This window comes from Bufo bufo, chromosome 8 (genome assembly GCF_905171765.1).
Source record: "Bufo bufo chromosome 8, aBufBuf1.1, whole genome shotgun sequence".
NCBI classification, from domain to species: Eukaryota; Metazoa; Chordata; class Amphibia; order Anura; family Bufonidae; genus Bufo; species Bufo bufo.
Window position 1 is genome coordinate 184,886,176 of NC_053396.1, and position 23,928 is coordinate 184,910,103.

Consider the following 23,928-nt stretch of genomic DNA (forward strand, 5'->3'; position numbering starts at 1 on the left):
GTCTCTGGAGGTTATATCAGTGCTGGAACGTTATAAGAGGAGCGGCTGATATCAGTCACATATGACTGTGGATAGGTCATCAGTATCTGATTGGTGGGGGTCTGACACCCGGGACTAGGGATCGAACGATATTGATTTTTTTAGAGCTGATAACCTGTGAACTTTCAGGCCGATAGCCGATAATTTATACCAATATTTTGTGCATTTTCATTTTTGAAAAAAAATAAAAAAATTCCTACACAAATCTGTTGTTAAACGAAGAGATGCCATTATATATATCTAAGATTAAATATTTATACTTAATATTTTGGTGTTTTTTTAGATTTAATAACTATTTCCCCCTTAGGCGCTAGAACCTGGATCCCTTGTCCTATTCACTCTAATAGAGCTCTATCAGGGTGAATAGGACGTCACACTCTCCCTGCTGCCCTGTGCATAGTACACACAGGAGCAGGGAGCTGACTATGGCAGCCAGGGCGTCAGTAGCATCCTGGCTGCCATGGTAACCGATCAGAGCCCCGCAATTACACTGCTTTGGCTCTGATCAGAAGCTGCCACTGCCACCAATGAAGATAACTTGCCCATTAATTCAAATATAGCGACACCTGACCTCTATGAGAGGTAGCTGCGATCCGCGACAGTTAACCCCTCAGGTGCAGCTATATGATTCACCCCCCTCCTATATTTGAATTAATAACTGAGTTAACATCATTGGTGGCGCAATGGCCACAGCCCCTCCCCTCCTCCTCCCCTCTTGCCTCTCACTGGTGGCAGCAGCGGCACAGGGGGGAGGGACCGCTTCCTTCTCCCCTGTGCTGCTGAGGGAACATTGATCGCGTTGATAGCAGCGCGATCCATGTTCGCGATTCGTTATCGGCATATCAGCAAGGTTAGATGCTGATACCGATAACTTTGAAAATCCTGAATATCGGCCGATAATATCGGTAAATCCGATAATCGGTCGATCCCTACCTGGGACCACTGCCGATCAGCTGTTTGAGAAGGCACCGGGGCTCCTGTGAGCCCTGTGCCCTTCTCTGTGATTTTTGTGGGCCATGTGACGTCACGTTCATTGATCAAGTGGCCTAGGAGCAGCTCAGCCCCATAGAGGTGAAAGGGCCTGAACATGATACCAAGCACAGCCGCTATACAATGTACGGCGCTGAGCCTGGTGAGCTGTGAGGAGGCCGGGGCACTACTGCGAGCACTTCAATAAACTTATTCTTTTAAATATGAAGGAAACATTTCCTTCACTTTGGATATTGTTTAGGCTGGCTGGGGGACTGGGTGGTTTATCTAGGACATGGAATGTCCACGTGTGACTGCTGTCTAAACTACTGTAAATAACAGATACAGTTATCAACTAAATGAGTTGCTTAAAGGGAGTCTGTCATCACAGTTTCACCTTTTCAACCCTTCCCATAGCTTTTGAGCAGCATTACAGTTGATAAAAACGTTACCTTTATAAGCAATCGTGGACTTATAAAACTGGCAAAAATCATCTTAGTAGGATATGCAAATGAGGGCTCGCAAGTGCCCAGGGGCGGCGTCAACCTCGTAGGTGCCCAGGCAGCTCTGCCTTATCGTCGCTTCCCCCCGCCCAGTCTTTCCCTCTGCCCGCCCATCTTCTTACTTCTTCTTTCGCCGAGATCCCGCGCCTGCGCGCTGAGTCCATCGGCCGGCGCATTCCATTCCTGGTATGGCATCACAGTAATTAATGCGCATGCGCCGGCTAACGGACTCAGTGCGCAGGATCTCGGCGAAAGAAGAAGTAAGAAGATGGGCGGGCAGAGGGAAAGGATGGGCGGGCAGAGGGAAAGACTGGGCGGGGGGAAGCGACAATAAGGCAGAGCTGCCTGGGCACCTACGAGGTTGACGCCGCCCCTGGGCACTTTAGAGCCCTTATTTGCATATCCTACTAAGATGATTTTTGCCAGTTTTATAAGTCCAGGATTGCTTATAAAGGTAACGTTTTTATCAACTGTAATGCTGCTCGAAAGCTATGGGAAGGGTTAAAAAGGTGAAACTGTGATGACAGACTCCCTTTAAAGAGAAACTATTTGATATAGTGCAGTGCACAATACTGTTCTGTTTAGCATACTGTTACTGTATTGTGTGCTAAAATGCATACATTCATGTGTGCGAGACTGAAAAATGAACAAGTTATATCTCCAGCTCTAGGGTGGGCCCCCAAAATCAATTCCACTGGTGGGCCCTAGGCACCCCAGTCCGACACTGTGTGAGAGGATGAATTTCAAGAAACTGAGCAATTCAGTTTCAATTTAGCTTTCACTGTCTTGTTTTGATTTGAGGACCCTTATATATTAGCTAGAGAAACAGCTTTTTCTTAAGGACCCAGCACATCAATTCAGTGTTAAATAGACAGTCTATTTCTTGATCTTAGTTGACACCATGCAATACTTCATTACCCCTGTGGTGGTGCTGCATGGAAATAGAACATTTGGTTTTCCCACAGATCCTAGTTAGTGATAAGCGAACCCGTGGAAGTTTGGGTTTGCCTGGGTTCGGCCAAACTTCAGGTCAAAGTTCGGGTTCAGGACCCAAACTTGACCCGAACTTGACCACGAACCTGGAACCCATTAAAGTCAATGGGGACCCGAACTTCACTTTATTGTTTTCCGTTATAACATGGTTATAATGGAAATTAATAGCATTCTTAATACAGAATGCTAAATAAAATGTCCATTGAGGGGTTAAAAATAATTTAAAAAACTCACCTCATCCACTTGATTGCGCAGCCGGTATCCTCTTTTTTCTGCAGGACCTGCAAAAGGACCTGCAATGACGTCACTACGCTCATCACGCGATCAAGTGGATGAGGTGAGTTTTTTATATTATTTTTAACCCCTCAATGCACATTTTATTTAGCATTCTGTATTAAGAATGCCATTATTTTCCATTGTAACCATGTTATAGTTGAAAATAATAAAAATCAACCAAACACTGAACCTGAACTTCAGTGAAAAAGTCCGGCTTCGGGTCCGGGTACCCGAACTCGCAAAGTTCGGTGCGAATCCTAGTTGATTACTGACAGTTGTAGCAGCAGTACAATGTGTGATCAACTTATGACTGGTGAAAGCATTCTAACAAAAAATATATTATTGTCCGAGAGTTTTCTACAAACTCTGTCAATTCACCAGGTTCATGTATATTAGTCACTGGTAGAGATGAGCAAAATTTTTTAAATTAAATGTGAGTCATCTAAGTCTTTATAAGTTTTTTCTGAATCGAATGTCACCTTATTGCCTAGAAAACTCTCTCTTTCTATACTAAGCAAAAATATAAACGCAACACTTTCAGTTTTGCTCCCATTTTGCATGAGCTGAACTCAAAGATCTGAAACATTTTCTACATACACAAAAGACCCATTACTCTCAAATATTGTTCACAAATCTGTCTAAATCTATGTTAGTGAGGACTTCTCCTTTGCCGAGATAATCCATCCTACTTCACAGGTGTAGCATATCAAGGTGCTGATTAGACAGCATAAATATATTGCACAGGTGTGCCTTAGACTGCCCACAGTAAAAGACCACTCTGAAATGTGCAGTTTGATCACACAGCACAATGCCACAGATGTCGCAACGTTTGAGGGAGTGTGCGATTGCCATGCTGACTACCAGAGCTGTTGCCTGTGCAATGAATGTTCATTTCTCTACCATAAGCCGTCTCCAAAGGCGTTTCAGAGAATTTGGCAGTACATCCAACCGGCCTCACAAGCGCAGACCACATGTAACCACACCAGCTCAGGACCTCCACACCCAGCATGTTCACCTCCATGATCATCTGAGGCCAGCTACCAGGACAGCTGCAGCAACAATCGGTTCGCATAACCAAAGAATTTCTGCACAAACTGTCAGAAACCGTCTCAGGGAAGCTCATCTGCATGCTCGTCATCCTCATCGGGGTCTGGACCTGACTGCAGTTCATCATAACCGACTTGAGTGGGCAAGTGCTCACATTCGATGGTGTCTGGCACGTTGGAGACGTGTTCACGGATGTGTCCCGGTTTTCACTGCTCAGGGCAGATGGCAGACAGCGTGTGTGGCGTCGCGTGGGTGAGCAGTTTGCTGATGTCAATTTTGTGTATCGATTGGCCCATGCTGGCGGTGGTGTTATGGTATGGGCAGGTGTATGTCATGGACAACGAACACAGGTGCATTTTATTGATGGCATTTTAAATGCACAGAGATGCCGTGACGAGATCCTGAGGCCCATTGTTGTGCCATTCATCCATGACCATCACCTCATATTGCAGCATGATAATGCACGACCCCATATTGCAAGGATCTGTACACAATTCCTGGAATCTGAAAACATCCCAGTTCTTGCATGGCCAGCATACTCACCAGACATGTCACCCATTGAGCATGTTTGGGATGCTATGGATCGGCTGTCTGCCATCTGCCCTGAAAAGTGAAAACCGGGACTCATCTATGAACAGAACACCTCTCCAACGTGCCAGATGCCATTGAATGTGAGCATTTGCCCACTCAAGTTGGTTACGACGACGAACTGCAGTGAGGTCCAGACCCCGATGAGGATGACAAGCATGCAGGTGAGCTTCCCTGAGACGGTTTCTTACAGTTTGTGCAGAAATTCTTTGATTATGCAAACCAATGATCATGGAGGTGAACATGCTGGATATGGAGGTCCTGGGCTGGTGTGGTTACACTTGGTCTGCGGTTGTGAGGCCGGTTGGATGTACTGCTAAATTCTCTGAAACGCCTTTGGAGACGGCTTATGGTAGAGAAATGAACATTCATTGCACGGGCAAAGAGCTCTGGTAGACATTTCTTCAGTCAGCATGCCAATTGCACGCTCCTTCAATTTTTGCGACATCTGTGGCATTGTGCTGTGTGATCAAACTGCACATTTCAGAGTGGCCTTTTACTGTGGGCAGTCTAAGGCACACCTGTGCAATATTCATGCTGTCAGCACCTTGATATGCCACATCTGTGAGGGTGGATGGATTATCTTGGCAAAGGAGAAGTGCTCACTAACATAGATTTAGACAGATTTGTGAACAATATTTAAGAGTAATGGGTCTTTTGTGTATGTAGAAAATGTTTCAGATCTTTGTGTTCAGCTCATGCAAAGTGGGAGCAAAACCGAAAGTGTTGCGTTTATATTTTTGCTCAGTGTAGATTCCACTCTTTTTAGAAAGTCTGGGTCAAAAAAATGCATTGTCTAATTTACTACCTTCGGAATAGTGTATCCCTTGAAGTCAACATCTTTTGTTGTTGCGTGGGGAAGATTCAGTGGGAGAATATCAACGAATCTCTGGATCTCATGGATTACGGCTTCCATATATGGCATTTTGCTGCGGTCCTCAAGGTTTGGGATGCGACTTTCACCAATAACATGGTCTATTTCCGCATGTAGTTTAGCTAGGCAAAATGGTGGGAGGAAAAAAAGAGTGTAAGTTACATATGAAGATATACATCATACTGCATAGGCAATGTAAACAGTATATATCAATGAGGGATAAAATCCACTGAATAGCCACTTTATTGGAGACTTTAATCTGGATTCACACAGAAATTCATCCACAGAAGAATGAGAAAATTGAGAGATCAAAACAATGTAGAATAGGAATGGTGATCAGTAGTGATGATCGAGCATGCTCGGCCGAACACTAGTTCGGCTCGAGCATCGCGATGCTCGGTACATTGCGGTGTTCGGCCAAATACCGCGTGTGCTCGAGCGACATGCTCGAGTCTCCTCCCCGCAGGTTTGTTGGCTGCCACACAGCCAATAAACGTGCAGTTAAGTACTGCCACTCACTGTAATCCATAGCCATGTTGGTTACTGGCATTACAGTGATTGGCTGGCCGGAACACGTCAATGGGTGCTATAAAGCATCCTATGGCACGTGGTTCAGCCAGTCTTAGTCAGGGAGAGCTGTGCTGTAGAAGGGACAGACAGTGTAGGGAATTTAATAAAAATTTTTGTTTAGGCCGTGTCGGTGTTATGGACCCAAAAGTCCTTCTAAGGACTATAGTTGCATCTGGCAGCAATATATATTTTTATCGCAACCTGCGCTAAATAGCTTGCAATTGTTTGGCCGCTGCAGACAGCAAATTTACCTGTGCTACATCTCCAGAATAATGTGTGCGCATCCTAAAAATATCTGTGACATCCAGTGTACTTTTTCCGTAGACGCTGCAGACAGTGACATTATCTGCGCTACATATCCTGTTTAACGTGTGCGCATACTAAAAATATCTGTGACATCCAGTGTACTTTTTCCATAGACGCTGCGGACAGCGACATTATCTGCACTACATACCCTGTGTAATGTATGAGCAGCCTAAAAATATCTGTGACATCCAGTGTACTTTTTACGTAGACGGTGTCCGTTGCGGACAGTTACATTACCTGCGCTACATCTCCTGTATAAGGTTTGCGCATCCTAAAAATATCTGTGACATCAGTGTATTTTATCCGTAGACGCTGCGGACAGCGACATTATCTATGCTACATCTCCTGTTTAACGTCTGCGCATACTAAAAATATCTGTGACATCCAGTGTACTTTTTTACGTAGACGGTGTCCGCTGCGGTGTCCTGCGCTATATCTCCTGCATAACATTTGCACATCCCAAATATCTGTGACATTCCCTGTAATTTTTTATAAGCCGCTGGTGACAGCAGTGACATTATCTGCGCTACATCTCCTGTGTAACGTTTGCGCATCATAAATATCAGCGACATTCAGTCAAATTTTTTCCCCCGCTGGTGACAGTGACATTATCTGTGTTACATCTCCTGTATAACATTTGCGCATCCTAAATATCTGTCACATTCAGTAAAAAAAAATTCCCACTGGGAAAGTAGCCGTGCTTCTTAAGGTGCACGCAGAGGTCGTTGCCATGGGCGCGGTGAAACTATGCCTGCTGCCAGAGCACAAGAAACTCATCCACGATACCTAGCTTCATGTCCCAGTTTGCAGGGCGGCGCAGGACACCACTCTTGAAGTCAGACCAGTGCGACCAGGTGGTCGGTTGGATTGCAGCAGATAATGCTTCCAGTCGGTTAAGCACCACCTAGTCTTCCACAAAGTCCAGTCTCAGTAGCCAAGAGTCTGGTCAACAGAATCCTCACCCTGATCCTCCTTCCTCCCACCATGGAGAGTCTTGCCAAACAAGTGATTCCACAGTCGGATATTCCGAGGAGCTCTTTTCATCACCATTCCTTGATTTGAGCGTCTTGCCAAGCCCGCTTGAAGAGGGACACGAGGAGATCGTGTGCACTGATGCTCAAACTCTTAAACATCCACAGTCACAAGAAGATGACAGTGGGGAACGGCAATTAGTGCTTCACAAGGTGGGTGATGATGATGAGACACAGTTGCCAATAAGTCAACGGCAATTAGTGTCTCAAGAGGTTGATCATGAGGATGAGACACAGTGGTCAATAAATTAGGTTCTTGTTAGGTCAACAAGTCAGGAGGATGACCAGAGTGAGGAAGTGGAGGAGGAGGAGTGGGACGATGAAATCAATGACCCAACCTCGGAAGGTGGCAAGCTGAGCGAAAACAGCAGTACAGAGGGGCAGGGATCCGCAGGACTGCAACAGGCTGGAAGAGGCAGTGGGGTCGCAAAAAGGAGAAGGCGGAGCACACCAAACAGTCCCGCAACTGTTTCCAGGAGCACCCTCTTGCGACAACCTCCCTTGCCAAGAGGTAAGACCTCTGCAGTCTGGCGCTTTTTTGAGGAAATTGCGGACAATAAAATATTTGTCATTTGCAACCTGTGCCATACCAAAATGAGCAGGGGCGTGAACACTAGCAACCTCACCACCACCAGCATGATCCGCCACATGGCATCAAAGCACTTTAATAGGTGGGCCGAACACTTGGGTCCACAATCAGTGTCTGCGGGTCACATCACTGCCTCCTCTTCCCCTGTGTTACGTGTTGGCTAATCCCCTGTCCAAGACGCAGGCATGGATGCCTCCCGCCCTGCACCTGGACCTTCGCAAGCACCATCAGCTAGCATATCCACTTCTGTGTCCCAGCGCAGTGTACAGATGTCCATACCCCAGGCCTTTCAACGAAAGCACAAATACCCAGCCACTCACCCACAGGCCATAGCACTTGATGTGCACCTTTCCAAATTGCTGGCCCTGGAAATGTTGTCAATTAGGCTTGTGGACACTGAGGCTTTCCGCAGACTGATGGCAGCGGCGGTCTCTCGTTACTTTGTCGCCAGCCGCCACTATTTTTCCCGGTGTGCAGTCCCCGCCATCATGTGTCCCGTAACATCACCCGTGCCCTGACCAATGCAGTTATTGGGAAGGTCCACTTAACAACTGATACATGGATGAGTGTTTGTGGCCAGGGACGCTACATTTCCCTGACGGCACACTGGGTGAACGTTGTGGAGGCCAGGAGCGAGTCGTACCCTGGGATGGCACAGGTGCTACCGACGCCAAAGATTGCGGCCCCTACTCCCATCAGGATTTCCGCCACCACCTACAATAGTGGCTGCAACTATCCACTCTCCTCCCCCACCTCCTCCTCCATTTCCACCTCTGAATTATCATCTTGCAGCACCAGTCAGCCATCAGTCAGTAGCTGGAAGCAGTGTAGCACTTTAGTGAGGAAGCGGCAAAAGGCCCTGCTGAAACTAATTTGCTTAGGTGACAAACAGCACACTGCTGCAGAGCTGTAGGCAGGGTATCAGACTGAGCTGTGACTCTCGCCACTCAACCTATAACCAGGCATGGCTGTGTCTGATAATGGCCATAACTTGGTGGCAGCTTTGGAGCTTGGCAAGCTCACAAACATACCATGCCTGGCCCACTTGTTCAACTTAGTGGTTCAGCAGTTTCTCAAAACCTACCCCAATTTGCCTGAGCTACTGGTAAAGGTGCGCCGCTTGTGTGCCCATTAACGAAAGTCATCTACAGCTGCCACAGGTCTGGCAACGCTGCAGCTGCGCTTGCAATTGCCAGTTCACCGACTGTTGTGCGACATGAGCATGCGCTGTAACTCCACGTTCCACATGTTGGCCAGGCTTTGTGAGTAGCAAAGGGCAGTAGTGAAATACCAGCTGCAACATGGTCGTCGCCTTTCCAGTCAGCTTTCGCCCTTCACAAGCGACGAGTGGGCATGGATGTCTGACCTCTGTGAGGTTTTACACAACTTTGAGGAATCAACACAGATGGTGAGCGGCTATGCCACTATTATCAGCGTAACCATCCCAATTCTGTGTCTACTGAAACGCTCGCTGCTCAAAATGAAGGAGGACGCTTTTCATGTGGAAGAGGTGGAAATGGGGAAAGACAGTACACAGGTAGATAGCCAAACCACCCTCCATTCATCTTCTAACCCCAAATTGGATGATGATGAGGAAAAGGAGGACCAGGAGATGGTTGCCTCCGCTACAGAGGGTAGTACCCATGGAAGTTTAATTCCATCTGTTCTGCGTTGGTGGGCAGAAGAGGAGGAAGAGGATGATGAGATTGAGAGTCATCCTTCTGATGAGGACAGAGAAGTCTTGTCTGTTGGGACTCTGGCACACATGGCTGTTATGCTGCCTTTCCCGTGACCCTCGCGTGATGCGCATTTTGGCCAACACCGATTACTGGTTGTTCATTCTTTTCGACCCCCGCTACAAAGAGAACTTCTCAGCTGTCATTTCTGTGGTGGAGAGGTCTAGCAAGATGGTGCAATACCAGAAGGTCCTTGTGGAAAAATTGTTACAAAAATTTCCAGCTGACATCGCTAACAGCAGAGTACGTAGTTCCTTGGGCAACCGAGGAGGGGAGACGAGGGGAACACACAGCAGTTCCAACAGAGGCAAGGCAACACTCTCCAAGGCCTGGGATTGTTTTATGACACCCCACCAGCACCCTCACCCTGATGCACGGCCTAGTGTCACAAGGAGAGAAAAGTTTTGAAAGATGGTGGAGTACGCAGCAAACCGTGTTAGAGTCCTCAATGATCCCTCTGTGTCTTACAACTATTGGGTGTCCAAGCTGGACACATAGCACAACTGGCGCTCTACGCCTTGGAGGTGCTGGTCTGCCCTGCTGCCAGCGTTGTGTCAGATCGGGTATTTAGTGCTGCTTGGGCCATAATAACTGATAAGCGCATCCGTCTGTCAATTGAAAATGCTGACAGGTTAACTCTTATCAAAATGAACAAGGCCTGGATTTCCCCTGACTTCTCTACTCCACCAGAGGAAAGCAGCTGAACATAAAGGCACTTTAAATGTGGCTTTTATGGTGTATTGAATACACTGTTTTTCCATGCACCCCTTCCACCACAAAAAAAGGTATATGGTTCAATATTATTTTCTCGTCCTCCTCCCCCATCATATCAACATGCTTATTAGGCTGCCCTCGCTCCTAATATTTTTGAGGGTCAGCTCAGCAGCAGGCCCTCAACCATAATTTTTTCGATGGTCAGCTCAGCAGCAGGCACTCAACCATAATTTTTTCCATGGTCAGCTCAGCAGCAGGCCCTCAAGCATAATTTTTTCCATGGTCAGCTCAGCAGCAGGCCGTCAACCATAATTTTTTCCATGGTCAGATTAGCAGCAGGCACTCGCCCCTAATGTTTTAGAGAGTCAGCTCACCAGCAGACCCTCAACCATAATTTTTTCAATGGTCAGCTCAGCAGCAGGCCCTTAACCATAATTTTTTCGATGGTCAGCTCAGCAGCAGGCCATCAACAATAATTTTTTCCATGGTCAGCTCAGCAGCAGGCCCTCAACCATAATTTTTTCCATGGTCGGATCAGCAGCAGGCCTTCCACTATCATTTTTTCCATGGTCAGATCAGCAGCAGGCCCTCGCCCCTAATGATTTAGACAGTCAGCTCACCAGCGGACACTCAACCATAATTTTTTAGATGGTCAGTTCAGCAGCAGGCCCTCACCCCTAATGTTTTAGATGGTCAGCTCAGCAGCAAACTCTGACCCTTAATGTTTTAGATGGTCAGATCTAAAACATTGCCCATAATGTTTTAGAGAGTCAGCACTTGCCCATAATGTTTTAGAGAGTCAGCTCACCAGCAGGCCCTCAACCATAATTTTATTTTGATGGTCAGCTCAGCAGCAGGCCCTCCCCTCTGATTTTTTCCATGGTTAGATCAGCAGCAGGCCCTCGCCCCTAATGTTTTAGACAGTCAGCTCACCAGCGGACCCTCAACCATAATTTTTTTGATGGTCAGTTCAGCAGCAGGCCCACAACCATAATTTTTCTCATGGTCAGATCAGCAGCAGGCCCTCGCCCCTAATTTTTTAGATGGTCAGCTCAGCAGCAGGCCCTCACCCCTAATGTTTTAGATGGTCAGCTCAGCAGCAGACCATCACCCCTAATGTTTTAGATAGTCAGATCAGCAGCAGGCCCTTGCTATTAATGTTTTTGGGGGTCACCAGCAGGCCATCAATCATAATTTTTCTAGGGTATGTATGATGCCCTGCTTTATGTGTAATAAAGGGTGTACTGGAGTGCCGGTTTCATGCAATTTTTGGCAGCCCTTTCACTTTATATACAAGTAAATATACAGAAAAGAATGTTTCCTAACAAATGTTTCCTCTAAAATCGATTTTATCTTCGGTTTTGTGCATATTATTGTCAATCTGTAAAATTGGCGTACTACTCGGACAACATTTTTCCCAGCAGCGACCTGCGAGTCCAAGATACATCCAGGCATCCTCTTTATGCTGTTCCCGAACCATTTCAATGGTGTTTCCATCAATTTCTCACCTTTTCATGTGAACCAGACACACTTCCGTCTTCAGAGCAGGGGGTGCCCGGTTTAATGCTTGGGTTCTCCCATTGACTTCCATTGTGATCGGGTGCTCGGTAGAGCACCCAAGCATCCCGAGGTGTTCTACTCGAGCACCCAGGCACTTTGGTGCTCGATGAACACTAGTGATAAGTATTACACCAGTCAGGGCCATTATTTCAAAAACTGGCAACCTTATGAGGTTTTCTGGTGGAACAGTGCAATTTATATCGGGAATGGTGTGAGTGAAAAAAAAACTTTTAGCGATAGGGGATCCTGTGGACATAAACATCTTATTGATGAAAGGGGTCAGAGGAGGATGTCAGGAATTATTCTGATGAATAAACAGTATACCTTCAAGAGAAAGGGACGGAGGGACGGAAGGAAGGAATAATGGAAGGAAGGAAATAACGAAGGACACTAGGAGGCAAGAGAGTACAAAAATTGGATTAATGAACAATGAACATTTCCTAGATCAGGCGAATCAAGATTTCTATTGCACTATGCTGATGGGAGGGTCTTAATTTGGTGCAAGAAGCATGAATTGATGACTGCTTCCTGTTAGGTGTCAACAGTTCAGAATTATAGAGGTGAAGTTTTGATGTACACTATGCCACAAGGGTCATATAGTCATCAATTACTTCCATGAACATGACAGTGCATGTTCTTTGCCCCATGGCCTGATTTCAATCTTTAAGGGGATCTCTGGAACGAGGTAGAATGGACTGTTCAAAGAATGTCAGCACTGTACCTCCATTTAATTTGTAGCAACTGTGAGAAGCTAACCTTTGTGCTGCATTGTGCAGCAGAACTACGCCTAAAATGCGTACATACAGGTATGGAATTCCTTAAAAAGGGTTTTATGTCTTATTAAAAAAAGTAGCCCACTATTAGGAAGGATATATTCACTAGTTTGATCCCGATCAGTTACAGAGCCATGCTCCAGTCCTCCTGCCGATCCTTGTTTATATGGCTGCATCCCTTACAAGACCATGTACCCCATATAATCGCTGCAGCCAATCACTGGCCTCAGAGGTTGATAACATGAGACTGCTGAGGCCAAATATTGGGGGGTACGTGGATTTGTCACCTCTGCAGTCATGTTAAAGGAGTTCTCCAGGCTTTTAATATTGATGACCTATACTCAGGATCAGCTGTTTTTAGAGGAGGCGCGCGCCGTGCCAGCCCTACATCCTCTTCACTGTTTACCTTCTCGCCGTCGCCTCTGCAGCGGTGAGCAGGTGTAATTACACCCAAGCCGTCCCATTCATTTCAATGGGATGGATCGCTCCTATACAAGTGTATGGGAACGAGCCGTCCTATTGAAATGAATGGGATGGTTAGGTGTAATTACACCTGCTCACCGCTGCAGAGGCGACAGCAAGAAGGTAAACAGTGAAAAGGAGTCAGCGCTGGCACTGCGCGCACCTCCTCTTCAAACAGCTGTTCGGCAGGGGTGCCGGGTGTCGGACCCCCGCCGATCTGATATTTATGACCTATCCTGAAGATAGGTCATCACTATTAAAAGCCCGGAAAACCTCTTTTGACACGAACTAGCAGGGTGTGCTGGAGCTTGGTGATGGAAGTGAAGGGGGATTAAACTTGTGAATATATTTTCTTTTGTTATATTTCATTTTAAAATTCATAACAGTGCTCCAGTTTTTCAAAACCCAGAAGTTGCTTTCTGCAAAGTTTAAGTTAAAGGGTTTTTCTGGGAATTCAATATTTATGACTATAATCTATATAGGTCATCAATATCTGACAGTCGGTATCCTGTCGATCAGCTGTTTGAAGAGGCTGTGGCGCTCCAGTATGCACTGGAACCATCTCACAGCTTACCTATCACAATGTTATCAAATAAAATATGCTCCAGTTGCCCTGGATATTGGTATATTATACTCCCTGGTCTCCTAGTAGTTAGATTTTGTTCTGGAAAGACTCTAGGATGAAAGAGATAGAGAACTCTTGCGGACTGCAAAGAAAAAAGGTGGTCAGTAAGCACATCCCAATGCACAGGTGCACGCTGCCATGGCTAGAGACACAAAGAAAAAAAAATACAATGCAACAGCAGTCTGCAAACCAAATAAAGTACAAGAAGTATTCAAATGCTAACGCTACGCTTATTTAGTAAATTTGAGATTCTTGTCAAATACATTTTGTTGCTGACAGGTACAGTTTACAACCAACCAACAGGGAAGCCAGAAGTTGACACTTTGTGATCAATTAATCCTCAAGGGATCTTTCTAACAAGAAAGTTACCCAAGGCGGGCTACTGGTGTAATACTGACCTTGTATTTCAGGGTACCTCATAAGTATCATAAGTCCATGTCTTAGGGTACTGCTGACTGTTTCAGTCCCAGCAAAAAACAAGTTGAATATGGTCATTATCATGTTCTCCCTGTCAAAGTTAGGATTGTCCTTTTCCTGAAGACACAAATGTAGCATTATTCTTTAAAGGGATGTTCCATTTGGGAGCAACATTGTTGAAAAAATATATATATCAGGCTCAGTAGTATAGAAAAAACTGTGAATGTTGTAGTCACAATATAGACTATGGTGATTTAAAGATAATTGGGTCTTTACTGTCCTGAAACAGATGTCACAATCTGCGCAAATTACAGTTGTGTGTGAATACTGGAGGAGGGATGGGAAAGGGAAGGCACCATTATGCTCATAAATGCAGCCAGTGGCATAGCTATAGTGTAGCAGTTGCAACTGGGACACAGGGAACACCAACACTATACTAACAGTGGCTGGATCCAACGAAACAACAGTAGGAGCTCACAGCCTCATTTCGCCTTTTCCCATGTGTAGTTCCTCCAGTGACCATCTCCATGATGACACTGATACTATATAGGTAATATTATCCAGCTCACCTGGTCGGCATGTAATGTCCCGTGTGCACGGAGTAAAGCCAGCAAGTTCCTGGATGTAGACAAAGTGAAATAGAAAAAGACGATTCCGGCACTTATTTTTCTTCCCATAAAATCTTCCTCTTTATTAACCCCTTAAGGACTCAGCCCTATTTCACCTTAAGGACTTGGCCATTTTTTGCAAATCTGACCAGTGTCACTTTAAGTGCTGATAACTTTAAAACGCTTTGACTTATCCAGGCCGTTCTGAGATTGTTTTTTCGTCACATATTGTACTTCATGACACTGCTAAAATTGGGTCAAAAAAGTTAATTTTTTTGCATTAAAAAATACCATATTTACCAGAAATTTTGAAAAATTTGCAAATTTCAAAGTTTCAGTTTCTCTACTTCTGTAATACATAGTAATACCCCCAAAAATTGTGATGACTTTACATTCCCCATATGTCTACTTCATGTTTGTAGCATTTTGGGAATGATATTTTATTTTTTGGGGATGTTACAAGGCTTAGAAGTTTAGAAGCAAATCTTGAAATTTTTCAGAAATTTACAAAAACCCAATTTTTAGGGACCACTACAGGTCTGAAGTCACTTTGCGAGACTTACATAATAGAAACCGCCCAAAAATGACCCCATTCTATAAACTACACCCCTCAAGGTATTCAAAACTGATTTTACAAACTTTGTTAACCCTTTAGGTGTTGCACAAGAGTTATTGGCAAATGGGGATGAAATTTGAGAATTTCATTTTTTTGCCTAATTTTCCATTTTAAACCATTTTTTCCACTAACAAAGCAAGGGTTAACAGCCAAACAAGACTGTATCTTTATTGCCCTGACTCTGCCGTTTACAGAAACACCCCATATGTGGCCGTAAACTACTGTACGGGCACACAGTAGGGCGTAGAGGGAAAGGTGCGCCGTATGGTTTTTGGAAGCCAGATTTTGCTGGACTGGTTTTTTGACACCATGTCCCATTTGAAGCCCCCCTGATGCACCCCTAGAGTAGAAACTCCATAAAAGTGACCCCATCTAAGAAACTACACCCCTCAAGGTATTCAAAACTGATTTTACAAACTTTGTTAACCCTTTAGGTGTTGCACAAGATTTAATGGAAAATAGAGATACAATTTCAAAATTTCACTTTTTTGGCAGATTTTCCATTTTAATATTTTTTTTCCAGTTACAAAGCAAGGGTTAACAGCCAAACAAAACTCATTATTTATGGCCCCGATTCTGTAGTTTACATAAACACCCCATATGTGGTCGTAAACTGCTGTACGGGCACACGGCAGGGCGCAGAAGGAAAGGAATGCCATACGGTTTTTGGAAGGCAGATTTTGCTGGACTGGTTTTTTTGACACCATGTCCCATTTGAAGCCCCCCTGATGCACCCCTAGAGTAGAAACTCCAAAAAAGGGACCCCATTTTAGAAAGTACGGGATAGGGTGGCAGTTTTGTTGGTACTAGTTTAGGGTACATATGCTTTTTGGTTGCTCTATATTACACTTTTTTGTGTGGCAAGGTAACAAGAAATAGATTTTTTGGCACGTTTTTATTTTTTGTTATTTACAAAATTCATCTGACAGGTTAGATCATGTGGTAATTTTATAGATCAGGTTGTCACGGACGCGGCGATACCTAATATGTATGCAATTTTTTTTATTTATGTAAGTTTTACACAATGATTTCATTTTTAAAACAGAAAAATGTTTTAGTGTCTCCATAGTCTAAGAGCCATAGTTTTTTCAGTTTTTGGGCGATTATCTTAAGTAGGGTCTCATTTTTTGCGGGATGAGATGACGGTTTGATTGGCAATATTTTGGGGTGCATATGACTTTTTGATTGCTTTCTATTACACTTTTTGTGGCGTAAGATGACAAAAAATGGCTTTTTTTACACCGTTTTTATTTTTATATTTTTACGGTGGTCACCTGAGGGCTTAGGTCATGTGATATTTTTATAGAGCCGGTCGATACGGACGCATCAATACCTAATATGTTTACTTTTTTTTTATTTATTTAAGCTTTACACAATGATTTCATTTTTGAAACAAAAAAAAAAATCATGTTTTAGTGTTTCCATAGTCTAAGAGCCATAGTTTTTTCAGTTTTTGGGCGATTATCTTGGGTAGGGTATAATTTTTGCGGGATGAGATGACGGTTTGATTGGTACTATTTTGGCGTACATGCGACTTTTTTGATCACTTTTATTACCTTTTTTGGGAAGTAAGGTGGGCAAAATGTCAATTTTCTCATAGTTTTTATTTTTTTATTTTTATGGCGTTCACCGTGCGGGGAAAGTAACATGACCGTTTTATAGATCAGGTCGTTTCGGACGCGGCGATACCTAATAGGTGTAGTGTATTTTATTTATTTATTTATTCAGTGATAAATGTGTTTTTTTTAATCTTAACTTTTTTCACTTTTTTTTACATTTTTTTGACCCAGACCCACTTGGTTCTTGAAGATCCAGTGGGTCTGATGTCTGTATAATACAGTACAGTACAATATATATTGTACTGTACTGTATTTTACTTACACTTTGTCTGAATAGATCTCTACCTTTAGCACAGATCTGTTCAGCACCATGGACAGCAGGATGCCTGAGACAGCGTCCTGTTGCCATGGGAACCTTTCCCGTCTGCTCAGTACTGGTCAGAACTGCGTAGACGGGGAAGGGTAAGGAGGGGGCTGTCGGAGGGCTGTCTGGGAGCTCTCTCCCTCTCCCATCGGGGGGCTGCAAAGGCACAGCAGCCCCCCGATGCGAGAGGGAGGGAGCTCCTTCTTACTGTTAACTTTTTCCATACAGCGGTCCGTACGGACCGCTGTATGGAAAGGGTTAAACGGCTGACATCGCATCACCGATGTCAGCCGTTTATACCAGGGTGCCAGCAATGTGCTGGCACCCTGGTATACCCACTAGAAGCCAATGATTATTTAAGGGGAGGCGGGCGGTTTGCTGCGATGGCCGATACGGGGGGGGGTCACATGACCCCCTTCGGCGTTGTGACAGGATGCCGGCTGAATGATTTCAGCCGGCATCCCGTTCGGATTAACCCCCGGGGCGCCGCAATCTTATTTTAAACTCATGACGTACCGGTACGTCATGGGTCCTTACGGACTCGGGACCCATGCCGTACTGATACGTCCTAAGTCCTTAACGGGTTAAATCACATCATATGCGGGAGAGTATCACAGACAAGCTGTTTACGCGTTTCGGAGACCTTCTCCTTAGTCGTAACAATGTGGTCTGGGAGCTTGGAGAAATTTAAAGACCCATGCACCCTCCCCCATCTAGTGGGTGGTGGTAACATGATGTCACAAATCAATCAGCTCGCAGACTCACACCTGAAGCATCATTCTCAAAGAACATAGATTAAAATGGCCCCACATGATACGCTTCCCACATCCCCGCGCTTGGGCTAGAGCAGCACAGGCAACAAGGTTTGTCTACAAAGCACAAGCGCAGGGTGTGAGAAACTGCATCATGTGAACAGGGCTATACAAAATATTGAAAGTTCAAATAAAATGTAAGCCTGTAGAAAAATCTACATGCGGAAATGGATAACATGGATGACCACAGCTGCAATTTTCATATCATTGTAATAGAATAAAATACAATATGATGAATAAACGTGTTGGAATATGTCACAGTAAATGTACAATCAGATGAAAATGAAGAAATAGAAAAAACAATGCATAAGAAAAATGCATATGAAAAAATGTTAAGCAATGGTTAACATTGCTGTATTTGTGCGAGGGGAGACGAGGCCAGGTACGGTTAAAAGGCAGCAGCCTTTTACCTGCTGCACGGTGACGGCAGAAGGGGGGTCAGGAGGCGTCCAGTACTTTCTGGTTAATTCGGCTCCACAGGTCGGGCAGCTTGCGTGTTTGAGCTGTTCGCCGCGACAGCAAGTAAGACGGGGGCTGTTACATGGGACCCATCTGGGTCTTCGTGTATGCGGTGCACCGATCTTTGGTAGGGGAGGCCAGCAGTTCGCAACTTAGGTCCTCTGGGCGGAGGGGCAATCCGGCGCGAGTTGGTGGCTGACGTCAGCGGTGTCAGGCCGCACCGCTTGTTCTTGCGAGAGCGCGCCGCCGCTCAGTGCCGCCTAGCGGATATGGCCAGTATCATGCCTCATGGTCTCCGGTGGCCTGGGGGAAGGGTACCATGTCTGGATACATAGGTACAATATGTTAGGGCAGGGTATAGGAACATTGTCATGGTCATGTGGTACACTAGTAATAAATGAAATAACATAATTTGCTTGTTCCTCAGCATGTCCCATAGGCAGTGTTGCACTGATGTTGTCTTAGTTGCACTGATGTTGCCTGGTTTCTTGCTGGACACAAGGTCAGTGTTACAATCCTTTTATGACTTCAAATGGAACCCGGATTTTGTTTGGGTAACAGCCGATGTCACATCATTTTATACAGTCATCCCGCATGATCAGGCTATTGCTGCAACCAAATGGTTTTTAAATGCATACTCAGATTATAGCCTGGAATTCATTGCTTATTTTTGTGATGTGATTCGGTTCTTGCTCAAACACAATGTGTTTATGTTCGACCAGAAGCTATACTTACAATGTACTGGAGTTTCGATGGGCGCAAAATTTTCGCCCTCACTGGCGAACATATACATGTCTTGGTGGGAGTCTCGTTTTTTGTTTTCCTGTGATAACCCGTGGTCTTCCTCCCTGCAGTGGTATGGTCGTTACATAGATGACCTATTGTTCATCTGGTCGTCGGATGTGACGGCCATACCACTGTTTGAGAGATATCTCAATGATAATCAAATGAATCTGAGCTTTACGGCTGATTTTCATGTGCACACTATATCATTTTTGGATCTTACTCTCCATGGTGATGTGGAAAAATCTGAGATAACCACTTGTACTTATAGAAAAGAGACAGCTGGCAATACCACTTTATTAGCCCTGTCCTGTCATCCGAAACACGTGGTTAAAAACATCCCTAGGGGTGAATTTATCAGATTAAGGAGGAACTGCTCAGATGATTCCACCTTCCTCAGAGAGGCAGAAAAGTTGACTGCTCGGCTGCAGATCAGAGGTTACGGCCAGTCTTTAATAGACACAGCTAAAAAAACAGCTCTTGCATTACCCAGGCGAGACCTGGTTTTTCCTAAATATAAAAAAAACAAAGGTTTAAAACAAGGAGGCCAGACTGCAATGCCATTCTTTATAACTAACTATAGTCTTGAATATCTGGATGTCTGCAAGATTGTCAGAAAGAATCTGACAGTTTTGCGCACAGATGCCGCCTGGAAACCGATTGTGGACAAGGGAATAAAATGTGTTGCCCGCAAGGCGCCAACACTTTCTCAAAAACTCAGTCCGAGTCGGTTTTCAGATGGTACGGTACCACAACAATGTTGGCTTAGGTCTAAAGGGATGTTCAAATGCGGGCACCGCATTTGTACGTGTTGCAGTGTCGTACAAACAGGACGGAATGTGGCCTCTGTTGCAGCCCAGCAGTCATTTGAGATACAACAATACATCAACTGTAATACCACACATGTGGTGTATTGTGTGTCTTGTTCTACATGTCAATTGCAATATGTGGGATGCACGTCCAATGCCCTCAAAGTTCGGATATGCAGACATATCTCAGATATATCTCATGCTTTTGTAAAAAATGTGTCAGCAGTCAGCCAGCATTTTGCCTCCTGCCACCAGGGCAATATTGCTGGCATGAAAGTTCAGGGCATTGAACGAGTTAATTTTCCTAAACGGGGCGGAGACCATAGGAAAGCTCTTCTCAATAGAGAAGCCTATTGGATTTTTAGATTTCAGTCCTGTATGCCTTTGGGCCTTAATCAAAGACAAGATTTAATATTGCATTATTAGATGTATCTTCTTCTCTTGTCCTTTAGGGGCGGTTCTTGCGTGGGAGGAAGAGAGGGGTGAAAATAATATTTTTTTTTTTTTTTTTTTTTCCCTCTCTTCTTCTCATGCAGTTCTGTTCCTGTGTCTCAGTGGTATATGCTGTGGGTGGGGTGAAAGCAGTCCAATTGCCAATCAATCCACAGCTGAATCACTGCTTTTACTCTGTATATAAGATTTGTCAGTCTTATTCTCTGTATCATGAGGAAGGATCTGTAATATATGTTGATCCGAAACATGTTGATGATATGAGCCTGATGTTTGGTTTTTAAGCACGTTTCCTAATAAAACACGCACTGCGAGGTGAAGCTGGACAATATTTTTTTGTTATTTTTTTGTCTTAGTGGTAGGCGGGTCCAATCACAGCATGTGCTGCATATAACACATTCTGAAACATTCGATGGCACAAAACTTACCTGGCAGCGTATTTACTGTTACCAGGGACACCTGACCACTGCAGGCTGCGGGCATGTCAGGGGTGTAGTTGTCGGCACTAAGCCAGGCACTCCGATGACGGCAGGGGTACTCGCATGCCCGCCGACTATCAGTTCAGCGTAGCTGCGGTCGGCGTGGGGTGCGGGCGCCCTCTGCGGGTCACGTGCATGGCAGCTGATGCTTCCCTGAAGTTGTTACAGGGGGCTGTTCTCGACCATGAAAAAAAATAATAAAAAAATAAACATTAAAACAATTTATGTTTCCACAGTTATGTGTCACGTCCGTGACACTACAGGCAAATAAGTCTGATGGTAGGTATCAGTGCCCGGACTACGGCATACAAACGGTCCTTTACCAGTCACGTTCTGGGCAGCGGTGAAGGGGTGACCACAAACTGTTCATGCTATCCCCAGGCCTATAGGTGGGGGGGGAATGAAAAAAAAAAAAAAAACTTCACTGGCATGTCTGTCACGACCTCAGACATATATAAGTCCTGTCACGACTATGGGCATTCCAAATAAACGCGTCTGTCACGTCCACAGACTTGGCATACAGTCCTGTCACGACTACAGGCATTTTTGTTAAAGCGTCTGTCACGACCACAGACTTAGAGAAAAAAAAATAAAAAATTCCTGTCACAACTACAGGCAGTCTTGGTAACACGTCTGTCACGTCCACAGACTCGGCATAATGTCCTGTCACGACTACAGGCACACCATCTGCTCATCAAGCTCGTCTACAGACTAGCAACGAAGTCCTGTCACGACCACAGGCACGAATCAGCGCATGACATTACATATTCAGGGCTACGCCACAGGTGCTGCCAGGTCATGTCTGTCACGACTACAGACTCGACACCAAGTCTCGTCATGGCTTCAGGCAAGTCAGTCACAGACATGGTAAACGACCACCACGATCAGGTTACAGAGTGAGGCCAAGTCATATGGCAGGCAACATTCACCAGCCAAACAGACCACGATTTCCGTCCCGCCTACAGGATTGGTCACGGCAGACCCACAGGTGGTACAATTACGCATGTAGCAGGTGGCGGTTGCACAGTAAAGTCCGCCACAGCAAAGCGCAGGTTGGTTGGGATCCACTGATGATTACGGCGGTCGGGCACATGGGCACGATGTTTGCAGTCATAGTTCGGGGTAGGGGGATACTAATGGCTCTCATTTACTGGCCGGTAGGAAGATGTCGCAAGAATCCGTTCCAGGAGGCTCTTCCGCATCTCTGGACAGTGGGGACACCCAGTCTGAGTGAAGCACAGGGCCATCCTTTCGTTCCTGGACTATTCCGAAATTATCCGCCGAGCTGCGGAGGAGGGGCATCTCCTTTCCCGCCTCCGCAAGGAAAGCGGAGTTATATCGTCTCCTGATGACAGATGCACCGCCCGTGAGCCAAGATGAGGTGTCCATGGGAACCATTCAAACATCGCTCACACAGCTACACGCCGTCATCAACACCATGGCATCGTTCATGACGGACTTACAGGCCAGGGTGGAGTCGGTGGAGGCAGTCCAATGTTTCTGGTGGGTCTTCTCAGGTTCCCACGATCGCCCCATCCCACTACATTCAGGAAAATATCAGGCAGGATATATTGGAGGGAAGGGACGTCAATCTGGCATCCCTGCTCATTGCCACACATGAGGCCCCGGACAATAAGACCATAGCATGCGGTGAGGTTTCTGTCATCCTGAAGTCTAAGGATGCCAGGTTAAACAGGAAGCTTAATATCACCGAATTTGTGCTAGCATTCAGCCTATACCGAGACGTAATTTGCACAGTTAACCCACATAGGAGGGCTGAGCTAGATTTATACATGTATAAAGTAGTGGAATTAGGGTATAAGTATGGCGGCACAGCGTTTTTTGATTACCATCACTCATTCTCGACTAAAGCGGCAGCCGCCTTGACACAGTGCCAACATATCCTGGATTGGTCTAACATAGACACCGAGTTGTTTTGTCGCCATTTTGCAGGGCTGAAAGCTCCGACCTGCACCGTCTGCAATTCTTATTCCCACACGGCGGGTTGGTGTTCTAATACGGGCTACGCAGCGGAAGCAGTTCAGTCTAGTTCAGCCCCAGGTCCGTCCAGTAACAAGTGGGGTCATTCGGGGTCGATAAATTAGGGCGTCCCATCAAATACCTTGGGAAAAGCCAGATATGCAATAATTATAATTACGCAGTTTGTCATTATAATCAGTGTAGGTTACTACACCTATGTGCTATATGTTTCAGAGCCAATCCATGCGTAGCATGCCCTCAGAAAAATCAAGGCCCGGCGTGACTAAGCGTGGTTAACGTGGAGCTGCTCGCACATTTCTGGTCTGCCCATTCACACCCAGAATGGGTGCAGTTCATCATCAACAGTTTGATCTACGGCTTCCACACCGGTCTTCTAGCCCTCCCACAGGCCACATTTGAGTGCAGGAATTTGCAGTCAGCAGCTAGAGACCCAGAGGCGGTAACACAACTAATCAGCACCGAATTAGACAGGGGTTATTTGATAGGTCCTTTCAGCCAACCTTCCTTTGCATGCTGGAGGGTCAATCCAGTAGGCATTGTGACTGGGAAGTTCAACAATTAAAAAACGCCTAATTTATGACTTGTCGGCCCCACATTCATTGCAAACACCAAGTTTGAACTCATTAATTCCTTCAGAGGAATTCTCCATGAGATACGCATCCATAGACGAGGCGATCCAGGTCATAATTAAATTGGGGAAGGGTACTTGGTTGTCAAAGGCAGATATCACTGATGCATTCAAGTTACTGCCCATCCAACCACAGTTATGGCAGTGGCACGGCATGAAATGGCAGGGATCTTATTATTTTGTGAACAAATTGACCTTCGGGTCAAAGTCCAGCCCATGGTTATTTGACCAGTTGGCCAGCGCGCTGCATTGGGTTTTGTCCAATACCTTCAGGGTAAATCATGTTAT

At 45.4% G+C, this 23,928-nt stretch overlaps 1 protein-coding gene across 1 annotated transcript in view; it reads right to left on the reverse strand.

The window, feature by feature from the left end:
* LOC120978248 (cytochrome P450 2A13-like) overlaps positions 1-23,928 on the reverse strand; it is a 143,415-nt gene that overhangs the window by 16,233 nt on the left and 103,254 nt on the right. The window contains exons 6-7 of the mRNA XM_040406485.1: positions 14,054-14,189; positions 5,224-5,411 (exon numbers count right to left, since the gene is read on the reverse strand). Coding sequence (XP_040262419.1) covers positions 5,224-5,411; positions 14,054-14,189 — 324 coding nt within the window. The remainder of the gene's footprint in view (positions 1-5,223; positions 5,412-14,053; positions 14,190-23,928) is intronic.